This window comes from Triturus cristatus, chromosome 11 (genome assembly GCF_964204655.1).
Source record: "Triturus cristatus chromosome 11, aTriCri1.1, whole genome shotgun sequence".
Classification (NCBI taxonomy): Eukaryota; Metazoa; Chordata; class Amphibia; order Caudata; family Salamandridae; genus Triturus; species Triturus cristatus.
Genome location: NC_140594.1, coordinates 658,760,023 through 658,775,044, shown reverse-complemented (window position 1 = coordinate 658,775,044; position 15,022 = coordinate 658,760,023). Strand labels below are relative to the sequence as shown.

The 15,022-nt window shown below is 42.1% G+C and overlaps 1 protein-coding gene across 2 annotated transcripts in view; it reads left to right on the top strand.

Annotated features, from left to right (window-relative positions):
- Window positions 1-15,022, top strand: part of PIGX (phosphatidylinositol glycan anchor biosynthesis class X) — a 184,847-nt gene that overhangs the window by 30,903 nt on the left and 138,922 nt on the right. For both annotated transcript variants that reach the window (XM_085634214.1, XM_085634215.1), the window contains exons 2-3: window positions 3,179-3,275; window positions 4,036-4,105. In XM_085634214.1, coding sequence (XP_085490340.1) covers window positions 3,209-3,275; window positions 4,036-4,105 — 137 coding nt within the window. In that variant the 5' untranslated portion in view covers window positions 3,179-3,208. The remainder of the gene's footprint in view (window positions 1-3,178; window positions 3,276-4,035; window positions 4,106-15,022) is intronic.

Below are 15,022 nucleotides of genomic sequence, written 5' to 3'. Positions count from 1 at the left end.
TTTAACTTACAATCAATACAGCCAGAATCGTAAAATGTTGAAAGTACTGTGGATTGATGCGCTTGAACTGGCTTGTGCCACAACGTACATTAAACACGATTCGCAACAGAACCGACAACACAGTTCACGTTAATAAACAAAAAACAGCATTTGTCTCACCTCAAAAGAACCCCGGGTGCCAAACCAAACCGCATTAAATGTTACACCTTGGTTACTGCATAGCAATTGAGCTTGCGATAACCACCCGTCTGCAGAGTAATAAAAATGTCACAGACCGTATTGTCTAATGCTCATGTTACCAGAGTTGAAGCAAGTCAATTTGCCTCAGGCAACACCCCGATGCAGTGTAGCGGTAGACAAATCAGCAAATTATATCTACTGGTATCTTGTAGGTGAAGACCAATTGTAGAAGTATCTTGTGGGTGAAGACAAATTGTAGAAGGCATATCCAGTCATGTGGAAAATATTGCTTTGTTTGAATTTGAGTTGTAGCTTCCAGTCATCCACTCCTTGTAAACTTCACTCCAGGTTGTAGCAGGAAAACCCTCTACAAAACGATGTGGCTGGAACACCATAAAAAGGCAGTAGTGTAACTACACATCCTACTCACTGTACCTTGGCAAATCCATTTGAGTATTTCCCGGCTGTAGTGGTTGTAGGGTGGGGCTGTCCAATGACAAGGACACTGGTGGGGCAGGCGCTGGCTTGCCTGGAAATTCATTCTTGGTTCTAGTAGTTTCATTGCTGTAGTTTCTTTATAGACTGTAGGTTTCAGTACTATCCTTAAGTACGCTTGGGTCCAAGTCCGCTCGTCACCAAAATAATGTTGTGCCCTGTACATAAGGACACAGGTAGCCTTGTAGTATTTCCAAGTCGTCTTTATTGGTTCCATGTCCAGTTAACATATTTCTTAGTCCATCCAGCTCTGGTCAAGTGCCAGCCATGTACCACCCCCACCAGGAGCAGCCTGCCTAGCTGCTCAGCTCATCTCTAACTGTCACCACACATCCACTCAGGCACCCAGGCATTCCACGCATCACAGACACACCAACATTCCGTAACCAACTCACACTCTGGCTTAGCAGCTAGGAGGACCTAGACTGGTTTACATGTAAATGCAATAGAGAGGATATAACAGAGTTTTTCTCAGTTTGTTTAAACATTAACTTTTAATAATTATGGGGCACATGCATCAAGCATTTTTGCCTTGGAAAACAGTCCGATTTGCAGAATCGGCTTGTTTGCGAACGCAAAAAATGCTTTTCAGATGCCGCAAACCCTATTTTGCGATTCGGTAACCTGTTACCGAATCGCAAAATGGGTTTGCGATTTGCAATTAGGAAGGGGCGTGTTTAGGGCTTCCCTACCTAATACCAAATCGTATCGATACATAGGAAAGTTTTGTGACCGAAATGCGGTTGCAAAATATTCGTATTTTACCACCTACTTTAAGTACTTTAAGAAGGGGTCTTCACAAGTACTCACATATTACATTTAAGTCTGATTTCAAATTGCTTCTCTCTAAACCCTCTAATTCACTTCTGGTGTTCTGACTGGTGTTTAGCCACGTACCCCATGACTAACTTTTGCTCCGCTCCTTTCCCTTATCTAGCACACAACAAATGCTGCCTCCTTGTCTACCTTTGCACTGATCAAGGGCATTCCCACAGTGTTTAATGGTGTATTTAATCTTGAGCTTTTTACTGTGTTGAGTAGATTTAATTCTTATGCACATTGAAAGTTCTTCACCTTGTAACCACGGTTTTTATTTTCAGTACACAATACGATGATCAATGCAGTCTGTATATATTTGTTGTCCTTGCTTGTTCCTTTATGTCTAAAGATGATCTATGTAATCTATTTATACTTGTTATTCTCTATATCTATTTTTCTCCAATTCAAACGATTTACATGTCAATAATGTAAATATATTATTTATTCATATACTTATATTGCACAATTGTAAAGTGCTCCAATGCCCCAGAGATATGTTAGAAAAATTAACTAAAATTGGTAAAGTATAAAATATAACAATACTAATATGACTGTCGCTGATTTTGTCTTCCATTATGGTGAGTGAAAAAAAAATGTAGCGACCCTGTATTCCTTGGAACCCGGTTAGAACTGTGCATTAATGTTGGAATAATGTCAACGTTACTTAAGCGTTGTAAGCCAAAACAAGGTCTTGTCCAAGATAATGAAGGGTGCGACGACAAATGAAATTCACCTGGTGCACTTATTCAGATAAACATAGAAACTACTATGCCGTAAAATATAATAAACAGATTTCATTTGTCTTGATTAAGAAATATAAGTATTTGTCCTGCATCAGTGACTGTGGTCACTGTGGGTGCTCGAAGCACCAAAAATAATAAATTGGAAATAGTCAGTGCTTAGTATGTAAAGTTCAAAAAGGTTTTGGCTGCATAACACTCAAGAAAAAGTGGATCTGATGGAAATGATCTGGTTTCGGGACTTCAAAGTGGTCAGTGCAAGCAGTACAACATTTTTTAACAGTTTACATTTTGACCCCTTTGAGTAGTTAATTCTGGGATCTTAATCTTGTCCACAGAGACTGAAGTGGCACTTGATATAGTACTCCAGGTTGATGAGAATACTGAATGTGGTGGCATTATACCCACGATTATACACAGCTCCTAGTTCTGCTAAGTTGAGAGTGAGTGAGTCAAAGCTTGTTTTCAGAAATTCAATAGTGGTTGAGGAATAATTATTAGAACAGACCCAATCAGAATATGGCCTTATGCTCTGAATGCTTTTTTTGTTTATAGCTTGGAGGGTGAGTGGCAGTAGTCCATTTATTGGCAGCAATGAATTCAAGGTTCATGGAATTATTTTCTGATATTTTATCGTGGCATGTCTGTGGGCCTGAGTATGGTCTTGGCAGACAGGGTTACTCCATCACAAATGTGACGGATATCATGCCTGTCAAATTGCAATTCCATTATGTCCTATCGAATTGTAATTTGGCAGACGGGATATTCGTCACGTTTATGGTGGAGGAACACTGGCCATCATGATCGGATTCAGGCCTTAGTCTTTTTGTATCTTGTTATGCTTCATAAAATTTCAATTAGTTTTTAAGATGTGTCAGTCTGATAAATTCTCACAATGATTGTTTGGATAACAACAATGACTTTTTTCTTTTCTCTTTTCTTAGTTCCGCTCCGTAAGATGAAGGCGTAGAGAAATGGCACCATGGATGAAATGCCCAACCCTGGGTTCAATATTGTTCTTTTGTTTAACATCACATTCTAGTAAGCTATGAAATTATACATTATGCTATTTTAGTGAATCAACTATTGCTACAGATGTAAAATCAAACTTCTAACCTACAGTACTCTGGCCCCCTCCAAGATGCCGCCTTGAGTCTGAGAGAGTATTCAGTGTTGGAATGACAGAACAAATCAACCGCAGTGTAAAAATCCTTATGGGAAGGCCTAGCATTTAGCTGAAATCTCTTGATGGCTTCTTGTTATATTTGCTTAATGGAAGGAGGACAGGCCCCCGAGTTGGGGCCCATTACAGCAAAAGATTTGATAATGTCTGCAAACCCAGAAAACCTCTATAGAATTACTTTTGGTTTTGAAGACCTAGGCCTGGTGAGAATATCTCTTATTTGGTCTTTATTGTTTGTGCTTTGGTTAGGGTTTGGGAAACAAAGTACTATCTCCAAAGTACATTTCAAAGCAGTATGATAGCCTTCACTGTAGTCCACCCACTTCTTAAAGAACTGTGGAACTGTTATCAGTGCTGCTGATGTGTATAATAGACTTCCTGCCTTATTATAAACAACCCTATACTATAGAAGCCTTTAGGCTCTATTATTTGAGATGTGCTGACTGTCACATCAGATCATTCTCTCTTCCTTCACCAGTTCATCTCATGTGTTAATGTGCTATTGATGATGTCATTACAGCTTCAGTGGATTTGCTAAACCCTTCCCTTACATGTGAGTTTAGAATAGTTTACTGCAATACAGGGAGTTTGGTTAATGTTGATCATTCCTTATTTTAGTTTCAGACATTTTGGCGACTTGTCCTGAGGTCATTGTGACTCGCGAGATTCTCAATGAAGGATTTCACAGGTATGGCCTACATTCATCAACTTCCTGCCATTTTAAGGTATCCCTAGCATGTTTCTCACCTTTCCCCTTCCACGTTTCTTAATCACCACCTTCCAGTTTTATATCATATCTCTTGCCGCCTCCTGCATTTCCAGGCTATAGTATCTCTGTCCACCATCTTCTACTTGGTTATCAGGTTCCCATCCAAACCAGTACCAGGGGCTACCACAGACAATCCTGCTACACTTTGGACTATAGAAACCACAAACATGTCATCCAAAACTTCTAAGCTGTCTTAAACCATCCACTACAAGTAGGCCAGGCTCGCATTTTGCACTGATTTTCTGCCAGCTGATTTAGCAGAAGTGCATTCATTTGAACAATACCCGGGACACACCTAGGAGACTAATAAAGTCATGTACAAGATTGTTTCAAGGGCTTTAAGTGGGCTCTTGAGCTGAATTATTTTCCTAACTAATGACTTAATTGACCTAGTGTTTACTGTGCTCTATACACAGCCCTCTTGTGCGCCCATAGAGAGTATACTAATGCAAACCTATCTCCGCAGAGGGAGATGCTGCTGGAAATCCTAATGCCTGTGTTCTCTGCTCCACAAAATATTATAATTTCTCGACATACTTTCCTGCTCTTGGCCTACAACTATATTGTCTGTGGCTTTCTTGTCTTGTTATTAAGTTTAATATTTTTAGGTTCAGTGATTTCTGTAGTGGAAAGTCTTAATTGACTGATTGACTATGAATGCACATGTTATAGTGTATTCAACCAACCAATTACCCCTTTTAGGCTGTGGGCCCACACCTGGGCCACAAAGGATTCCCTACCAGTCACAGACATAGTATACAGAAGAATGGTCCACAAATAGTACAGGAGTATTTCTGTCTTAACATAATGTTAACAATCTGAAGAATGCCTCCACCTGAACCCTGATGATGGTGCAAACTATAACTAGCATTTAGAAAATCTGATTGTAACGTTACCCTACAATTCAAGCATGACCTATACAGTTATGTCTTTAAGATGCAACAGATTGCAGAGGAAGAATTGGCTGGGATAGCCTGGCACAGTTCCGGGTTGAAAAATGAGTGGTGCTTTGCAGGTGACCCGGTGAACACTGCCTACACTGCAGTCTGATATTAGCTACTCCTTTCTCTCTGGCATTGAGTCCTTAAATTAAGATCTACGTACCCAAGCTATCTGCTCCTCACTTTGCTAACCTCAATAAACTCCTTGGCCTAATTGTTGTACTTTTGGCCATACCCTCTCTGAACTCCCTAGACTGGATGGTTTAGGAGCTGAATCCTGTCATTGTTTTGCAGGTTCTGCATCTCCTAACCTCTACAGTGGGACTTAACTGTGGAGTTGTTTTTCACATGGTGCTATATTCTTTTATTAACTGAACTCTTTAAACACCTTTGCTTATAAATGCAGACATCAAGATATTAGCAAAGATACTGATGAACAGTACAAATGAAGGTCCCTCCACCTTGATTGCTCTAATGCCCTTTGGAGGAAAGTGTGGTATGCATTGACAAACATTAGACAAGTTGCCAGCACCTCTTTCTCATTTGAGTGCTATATCTCTTACCCTCTGCGAATGCATGATGCAGTTCACAGATTGTCTATCTGAGACTAAATTGACTTTTCAGGAGATTATTTAAGTATCGAATGATAACATCAGATCAGACCATCAGAACGATCAAGGACACAGTGTACCTTTGTGAGATTCTATGAGAAATGGCGGGTGTAAGAGGACAAGCAGACTTGGTGTTGTGTATGTGCCGAATAAGCTGCTTCCTACCACATAGCTATTTTCTGTTCATGCTGGATGTTCTCTCATAAATATTTAGGAAGTTCAGATACCACAGAATACTATTACTTCACTTTGCTGCCTGGCCTTTGAGTACTTGTAATGCTGCAATGTAAATCTACGACACGACTACATGAACTTTGGATGTATGATGAAGCACGTGAAACCCCTTTTTCATGTGTGTGTGTATATATATATATATATATCTATCCCAGTACAATTCAGTCGCGATTAACCCATGCCGCTTAGTGACGGCGGGCTGTGGTGGGGTAGCGAGCCCCTCAAATCATGAAACCTTGTTGTCTCCTCTGTTTTCTTAAAACAGCACACCTCAGCCCCAAAATGCTTTCAAGCAGTTTTATGTAGCCAATGCAACTCAACGCGTTTCTGAGAACAAGTCTTCTTGATCACGAGTAACCTAGTTGCAGCGCGCTGCGATTTAAATCAACATCACCTGTGGCATAATACAGTGCAAACAAACTTCATTAATCATAGAAAACCATTACATGTTACCATATTCAAACTCAATATTATCGTCATATTGATTGCAATTAATGTTGTGGCGACTGCGGTAAACATTCCTTCAATGTATGCGACATGAACATTTTTGACAGCAGTTGGTTCAGTTTCAATGACTTCACTTTGCGCGCGTGAATGTCTCTATTCGTCGCTAAAGCTTTTTCTTTCAACCTGAGACAACTTTATTGTTCTCGGCTGTAAACACAATCTCGCCATAATAGAGCATACGATTCACCAAATTCAAGGCACACGCCAATACAATCAAAACTGAAATTCGTAATAATTTTTTTAGACCCAAAATGATGCTGGTATTCTTGTTCTTTGTATGTTCTTTTAACGGATTGGATTGATCCCCCAGAATTGTACTCGATCTAAGGAGGATCCCCTTTGAATCGACCTAAGTTTATCAGCCCTGAGGAAGTCGTAAGGGTAATATTCCCACTGCGACGAAACGCGTTGGCTTATGGCTAAAAAGAAAAAAAAAGAACATACAGAAGAACAAGAATACCAGCATCATTTTGTGTCTAAAAAAATAATTACGAATTTCAGTTTTGATTGTATTGGTGTGTGCCTTGAATTTGGTGAACTGTCGTTTCAATCCTTAGATTGATAATTGGGGGAAGCAGGGTGTGTCTCCCCTTCTCGAGAGCACCGCACTAATTAAAGCAATAGATACTGAGTGGTGATTTCCATGTGAACGCCTTGGACTAATACACCCACAACAGTATAATAGAGCATACGAGCGCGCCTGGGTTTGATGCGCCCTCCCGTCATCAGGTCACCCATATTTATATTGTATCATGCCTGCAACATACGGCAGAAAAATAAATCCTGGTTTGGCTTACTACATCTCCGAACCAATAAGCAGTGTTTCATCCCGTCAGTTCACGGAAATTACAAAACTTATATATATTATGAAGTGGGTGTTACAATTCTGCCCTTGTGGGCATGTTGTCATAGGCTCTACCAAGTGGCTGCCTTCCTTACGGTCATGGGTAAAAATTCATTCCTAGCGCTAGTGTGCTTATTATCATATGTGCTCACATTCTCACTGGTCACCAGCTTCATTGCTTCAACTTTCATAATGTTCACCGCACTGCAGTTGGTGTACAATTTTCAACATTCATTGTCCAGGTAGATATTGTCGTCTTCTATGGGTTTCAATTATCTCTATTGGTCCTAGTGAATCGTCGGCATCTATTACCAGTCGCTCAAAATGCTTCCATTCTCCTCACAATATTTGTAAGGAGATCTGCAAAAGATAAACAAGAGATACCAATTAACCATCCAGTGCAAAAAAAACCCAGCATATTAAGTGCCACAAATGAAATACTAAAAACCAAGGTTGTGAGAGTAAAAACATCATAAAATATTACATGTTCCTGTTCGTTATGCGGCTTCACTAAAGACATTAAGTGACTGGTTAGCTATTACCCCATATGTCCCACGAGGCCTAAGAATTTTTATCACCCCGACATTCAATAATCAGGACCTGGAGTTAGTTGACGAATGGGCAGGCAACAGCCACAACTGCTCTACAATCATGCTGGGAATATTGGTCAAATATGCCAGGAAAGACTGTGGCAAACTGGCACTTGGAAGAGGTGTGACGCATCGGCCAGGGTGCCTGACTCCGGACCATGGGGTTCACGGTTCGAGCGCCGGCGGCAGGTTAGTCCAGCACCATGTGACTCTGGGCAATAGCTTGCATAATCTTCCCGACGGCCCCATGCCACTGGAGTCAAGCTATCCTGGCTGATGAGGGGTGAAAACCTGAAACCGGTCCTTGGAGGCTGGTTTCCAGTCCAGGGAGGACTTGGCCTGGCAGTTTGGGCTGGACTGTTCCCATTGGGAACAGGGTCAAGACTGATTTGCATATGGCTGGGTTCAAACTGGAATGGCATGGGGAGCAAAAAAACGATGGATTTAGTCCCAGATCTCTGTACTGGGGTGAATGTAAGACAGTGTTCTGCATTCTGTCCATCAATTGTTGTTTTTGCATTCGATACTCTTGGAAAGACATACTCTGAATCGTGAACTCATACATTCTGCACAAACGATTGTTCTGTATATCACACTATGTTAACTGTCTCACACCTTCAGCAATAGAGTGTAGTTTGCTGCTTTATTCTACTGCACATAAATATCAGAAAGAATGGATATTCTCTCTGGATTGAGAAGCATCCTTCCCACTTCCTCGTGGACCAGAAAAACAGCTGTAGTTATAGAGATCCTTCATCTAACCCTTCAATGAACTGCTTAATTGACTCTCCAGTGTACCATAGGTTCTAGAATCTAGAAAGGGCCAATGGCAGTTGTACCACATTTGAAACCTACACCCAGGGACACCATTACTGTTTTGTTTGCAGGTTGAAATACAAACCAGTCAAATGTACATTATTATGAATCAATTTAATTGGGTTTTTTTATTAAAAAGGTAGATGAAAGTATAAAGAATAATCCCCGTTATGGTTGAAAGCTCACTTTATAGGAATTCTGATTTTTGCACCCATTATAACTTTTCCTGCACTGCCTTGGGAAACTAGAACTAAAGGGTTTATCAGAACACTAAGAGCATGCCATATGTACTGAAGATGGTCAAGCTGTTTCAAAGTTATATGGGAGGACGTAATTCAGTGTTTTGCTATCTATTAAAATGGGATTCCTGCTGGCTATTTCTCTACACACATAACTTTGAACCTCTGAATGAATGGTAAGCAAACTACATGACAGGGAGGCCACCCTGTCGCTCATTCTCTTTTCTTGGTTTACTGAAAACTCATTCAGCTGTTTTGCAAATTTAAGGCGAAATGTAAGTGCTTATTGTGCACATCAAAGTGTGTATATTTCTGCTATTATTTGCATTCTTATTGATCAAGTACATTAGCATCAGAGTGGGTATGTGCTCTGGACACTCACAAGGCTTGTCCTTCCACTGTATGTAAATAGTGGGAGTCAAAGATAAGCCACACATTAGAAATGGGAGGAAAGAAGCGCGGCCAGGAGAAGAGATGCTGCATTATTCGTATGGATTATGAATCTCTGTCCACTGCCTGTCTGACTGGACAGGGTGAGCTTAAAAACACAAGAATCTTTCTTTCTGACCCCAGTGTTGTCCGTCGAGGACCAAAGGGACTTACTGATGCTCCCCTCACCTTGCCTAGGGGAATAGCGGAGTTACTTGATTCTCTGCTGTTCTTGCCAGAGAACACAGTCCTCTCCTTGTCCAGAAGTGAGGTGGTTTTATAATCGATGCTCTTACCCAAGGGAAAGGGGATAAGGGCCCTTCCCTCACTCGTGTTAGCTAAGGATGAAAGGGATTTATAGTCAACCCCCCCTCCTCCTCTTTGCCCAAAGGAGGGAATGGTCCCTAAGTCTTTGCTTTGACCAAACATTGGGCAGTTTACAAAGACCCCACCTCGCCTTAACCAAGACAGAGGAAGGAAATGTGTCCCTCATTGCCCAAGGGTGGGGCCACAACAGCGTCCTGAAACGTGATGGAAGAAATATTGCCCCGTCCCGGTTTGTGTAAGGTTTGATGGAGGTTCACATGGACACCCCACCTCAACTTGCCCAAGTCTTGATGGGAAGACCACCATCACCAGGCTTTGGCTACTGTGAGGGGTGGAATGTTTGAATGTGGTAGCTAGTTGCAGACGTTAATTCCAGACAGTCAAGTTGCAGGGGGAAATAGCCATTGGTCCCACTTTAGTTTGCCCAATAGCAAGGGTAGGGGAGCTTTAGAAAAAGCATAGACAACTAGAGTTTCCACGCTTCTCTGTAGGCCACACATTCTGTGGGCCCCAGAGGAGCAGGACATTTACTATCCACCCCTTCATCCTGCTCAAATGTGTGAAAAGGGCACAATCGGATCCACTTCTTCAAGGTGCAAAGAAAGCTGCGGCCTTGGAGCAGTGGATATGCTGTCACCCATCCCTGCACCCTATCTGCAGACGGGACAGGGTAACATGGCACACTTTGGACAAGGCAAGGGATCATGGGGCATGCATTGACTCCGTCATTGGTGGTAGTTCAACTTAGACTCCCCTAGCCCCTAAGTAAGGCAGGTGGCAGTAAGGCCTCAAATGCCCTCTCTAGCTGGATGAACAGGGGGCTTTAGATTAAATTCCCCCTGAATGTGTTTTCGATCTCTCCCAATGTTTGCAAACATCAGATAAGATTTTTTTTGTCAAAAAAATTAAGTCTAGTGATTAGGTTAAGAAAGAACGATCCCTCCAATCCTCGTGTACATTTTCTTTTTCTTCAAACTACCGATATTTGTGAAAATTGATAAGGATTTAAACAAAAAATAAACTTCAGCAAAGCCAGTAGACCATTCTTGTATTTTAAGTAACAAGACAGACCTGTTGCTTTTGCCATTCTTGCAGGCTTATGTGGGGGAGGCACATGAATTGGCTGCAAGTGCAGAGTGGCTCATTCACGAGTTGCAGGGATCAGATAAATGGTGCTCTGAGGGCAGAGGGGCACACAGAGAGGCTGCAGGACACACATGGGAGCTGGAGTGTTGTATGGGCACATAGATGGAATGCAGTAGTATTCAGGGGGCATTCATAGAGGTTGCAGATGGCATAGTTGCAGACTTGGAGCAAGTAGGGCAGCGCACCTCACTTGAAAATGCATTATGGGCGACTAATATGTTAACAATCGCTTACCATAAAAGCTAAAAGTCATGAAATTCACAAGATAGTTTGCCCCATCACCCCTTGTCCGACCCCCACTGTACTATATTAACACTCACCCCTTCTTTGAAGTCTTTGCAAATTGACACACCTTTTCATACAAAAGGAAGCACACTGTACAATATTCCTCTACAATAAAAAACATCACAGAATATACAGTATAAAACCTCCTTAATTACATCACCATCATGCACTCATACAGGCACCATCATATCCCAGCACACCAACCATCATGCACCCACACAGCCACCCTTTACCAGTGCTCTACACTTTCACGCTGTCGTACATACGTATACAAATAGTCAACAGTTCTATCAAGTACATCTCATTTAAACTTCCTCAAGTAGTAAAAGGGGTGGGACTTTCATTCGACTTAGTATGTTGTATCCACAAAGATATTTTGGAACTCCAGAAATCACAAATGAAGTTTTTTTCAGATGAAATAGTCTATATTTGCTTTCACATTTAGCGTATTGAAAGCAAGTAGTCTACGAGGCCATCATGATGACAAAATATGTGAGCTGCCATTCCTGTGTTCCTCATCAATAATGGGCCGAGCTCCATTGCAATAAAAAGTAATCAAATCTACTGATGCACTGTTTCATCTTAAGAACTCTCTTGTGATTTCCAGAGTTACATTTTTTCATGCATAGGATGCTTGTTGTTGAGTGTCTTTTTGTCTGTTTTTGCAAAAAAAACCATTCTTAATTCTGATATGTATAATATAATACAAAAAGCTGCAAGATTTTTACTTATGTGCAATTTGACTTCTGATAATTATGATATTGTTATCATTTGTTTGATTGTTAATATTAGGCGCACAAGGAAACTTTTGAGAGTATTAATTATATAGACTGGACATCATTTCCAGGTCTGGGTTTCTAAAATGAGTACCAGTAATATTGTTACACCTGGGGTAAATGGGTTGGCCTATTTATTGTGTACAGAGTTGCCTTTCATGGTAGCCTCAGTTGCTGTATTTCCAGGGCTGATCATTGATTGTTCGCATTTGGTTTTCACAAAATTTGTCTAATTATTAAAAAAAAAAAAAAAAAAAAAAGCAAACTAGGCCAGATGTTACACAGAAGGTGTCCGGGTTTAAACGTTGTCACAAAATGTCACCATCCAACCCCAACAATATCTCCATGTGGTTCCTAGATGCGTGTGCCTCCATGCATCTGAAGCCCATCAGTGAGCGGGAGACTAAGTTATTCTTGGCCAGGGACAATAAGGAGTCCCTAAATGATCCCTTTTCCTTTCTACGGGTAAGTTTGATAGAGAGCAGTCCTCCAAAGAGTTCCTTCATAAGAAGCACAAGAAACAACATAGGAGAGATAAGCCATTTTAATCCTCATCTCGAGAGTACTCTCACTCCCGAGATTGTTCAAAGAGTGCAAAGCACTCTTCCTGACATCTGATTCTTTCTTTTCTTCCTGGGAGCTGATCTTGGATTTGAAGAAGCTTTGTCCAGAGTTCAAGGCTCTATCTGTCGGTCCGTCTCAGGTTGAGACTTCTTAACAAGTAGTTTCGGACCTTATCAGGGCTGCCCCTCCTCCTTGTGGGCTCCTTCAGACTGCTACGGGTGTGTCTACAGAAGCCAATCATCTAAGACACCAGCTTACCTGGTGTCAACATCGCTTTTGACATTTTTCCCGGCACTGCTCTAGAGCCGTAAAAGCGCTGCCGCAGCCCTCGGAATCAGATCAAATGCTTTGGGTGTGACGAGAAAAAGTCAGTGTCCTTTAATGACCTGCCTCTGGCTAACCCACAGCACAGATTGTAGAGATTTGCATACATGGAAGAGCTCTTTGACTTAAGTTCAGATGCAGTTTCTGTGCCAATGTGGACTTCCAGCACATTGAGGAGGAAGCATCGGATGCTGGTAATGTCCTCATCCCTTAGTTTACTAACAATGGGCTTGAATAGGACTTTCCAAATGTCAGTGGTCTTATTATTTCCCCAGAAGGGGATATTACCTTTCCTTCAGCCCTACCTCGAAGAGGTTTGCCCTTTCTTTGCACGTGTGTATAAAGTAGAATTGCCCCTTCCATCTGCTGAGCCCAAATACAACATTCTCATAGAAATCCTACAGCCAACTTCTGTGGCATCTTAACCTCTTCAGTCCTTCAAGGAAGCTTTGTTGTAACCAGTGCTTGCTACATGGGAAAAACCATGCACCCAAATATCAGTTAATATACAGGTTGCCTGCCACCCAAGGCCTGCGCTGTCTAATCTGAAGTTCTTTTAAGTCAGCCTTCTCCGGAAAAACTGGTAGTTCAAGCATCTTCAGTGGAATGAGCCCTCCAGTGCTCCCCCTACTGCCACTTTAGACCATGAGCCCACACATCTTGACTCAGTGCCACCCAAAGTCTTTGCCTCTGGCAGTCTAGCCTCACAAAGCTTGTGCCGAATGGATCTTTGGGTGGTATGTCAATGCCGTTTGAGATATACGGAAACTGACTACCATTAGCTTTCCAGAACACTATTTGTCAAGCTCCAGCGGTGAGGGCTTAGCACAGCAGCGCACTAGTCGATTTGTAGTGTTTAGGAAAAATATTTTCAATGAATGTTGGTGCTCACTCCTCGTGGTCTACCGCAACAACCACTCTTTTTCATAAAACTGTACTATAAAGAGAAGGAGCGCCACAAGTATCAGTTGGTATCGCAATCAATTATTGAAATCCTTCTAATAATAAGTCCTCAGGCAGTAGATTCAATGCAAAGTTCTTCTTCTTTATTACAGATCAACAGAAATTCATTTCAAACTGATGGATTCTCATTTCCAGCAGCTGAGCTGTGCTCCATTATTTAGATCAGACTCCACATTTTAAGTCAGCCAACGCGTTTCGTCCTAGATGGACATTATCAGGGCTGAAATAATGAGACAGTTAAAAAAACATATCAAACAGTGTTCTCGTTGCATCTTCATAATCACAAAGAATCCAGTTTAACCTATATATTATACATTCTTGTACAAACATCACCTGCCTATATCCATTCCATTATATTCTCTACATCATGATGGGGAAGAAAAACATATATGTAACATGTATATAAACAAATTTAGTATCACAATCTTTGTTGGACTTGGCCCTTTTTCCCTGAATGTTTTCGCTCTTGTGGGAATCAACATGTCATGATGTATTTGAAATACAAATGTTAAATGTTATACAATGGTGTACGCAGGTTTATTTTGACCATTGTGTAAAATGTCACTTTTAAAATGGACGCTATTCCTGTCTGCACATGTGCCGCCTGACTGAGGTGGGTTAGCGGTCTAGTGTCTGAAGTGACAGGGTGCCCTACACCTCCCCCACAGTGACAGTTGGGACTGAAACTGCCAGGAGCCTTCTGGAAGGTTCTAGCCCTTGGTGGTAGGTGGGAGGAGGGGTGTGTATATATAGGGGGGCTGGGCCACCATGTGCTCAGACGGAGCGTGGACTTGAATGTGAGGGGACATACTGCCAGGAGGTACCGCCGCAAGGGCCTGTGTGCTGGCCCCTGTGCCCATCTGTTCCCTCTCTGCTGTCCACAGGGCCAGTGAGAGCCTGTACTGGAGTGCAGACTGTATGCCAGGAGGAGTGCCACGTAATGAGGGTTGCCTGTTCCAGGAACAGCTGTCCTATACTGATGAGTGCCCCCTGACTGCTGATCTGACCCAGCAATACCTGCCTGCTCTCCCGCCCTAGCGCCTCGTGCGTGCTCTACTTTGTCCGCCTGACTGGCCAGGAGGTGAGGAGTGTGGGCGCTACACTTAAAGGACTGTACTCCCTGCCTGCACCCTAGCACCTCGTGGGACCCTGACTGCATGCCCTGGGTAAGAAGAGCGCTATAGTCAAGTTGCCAGGGGTAGGTGAGCGCTATATTTGGTGGGCGCTGTACTTTAATTGA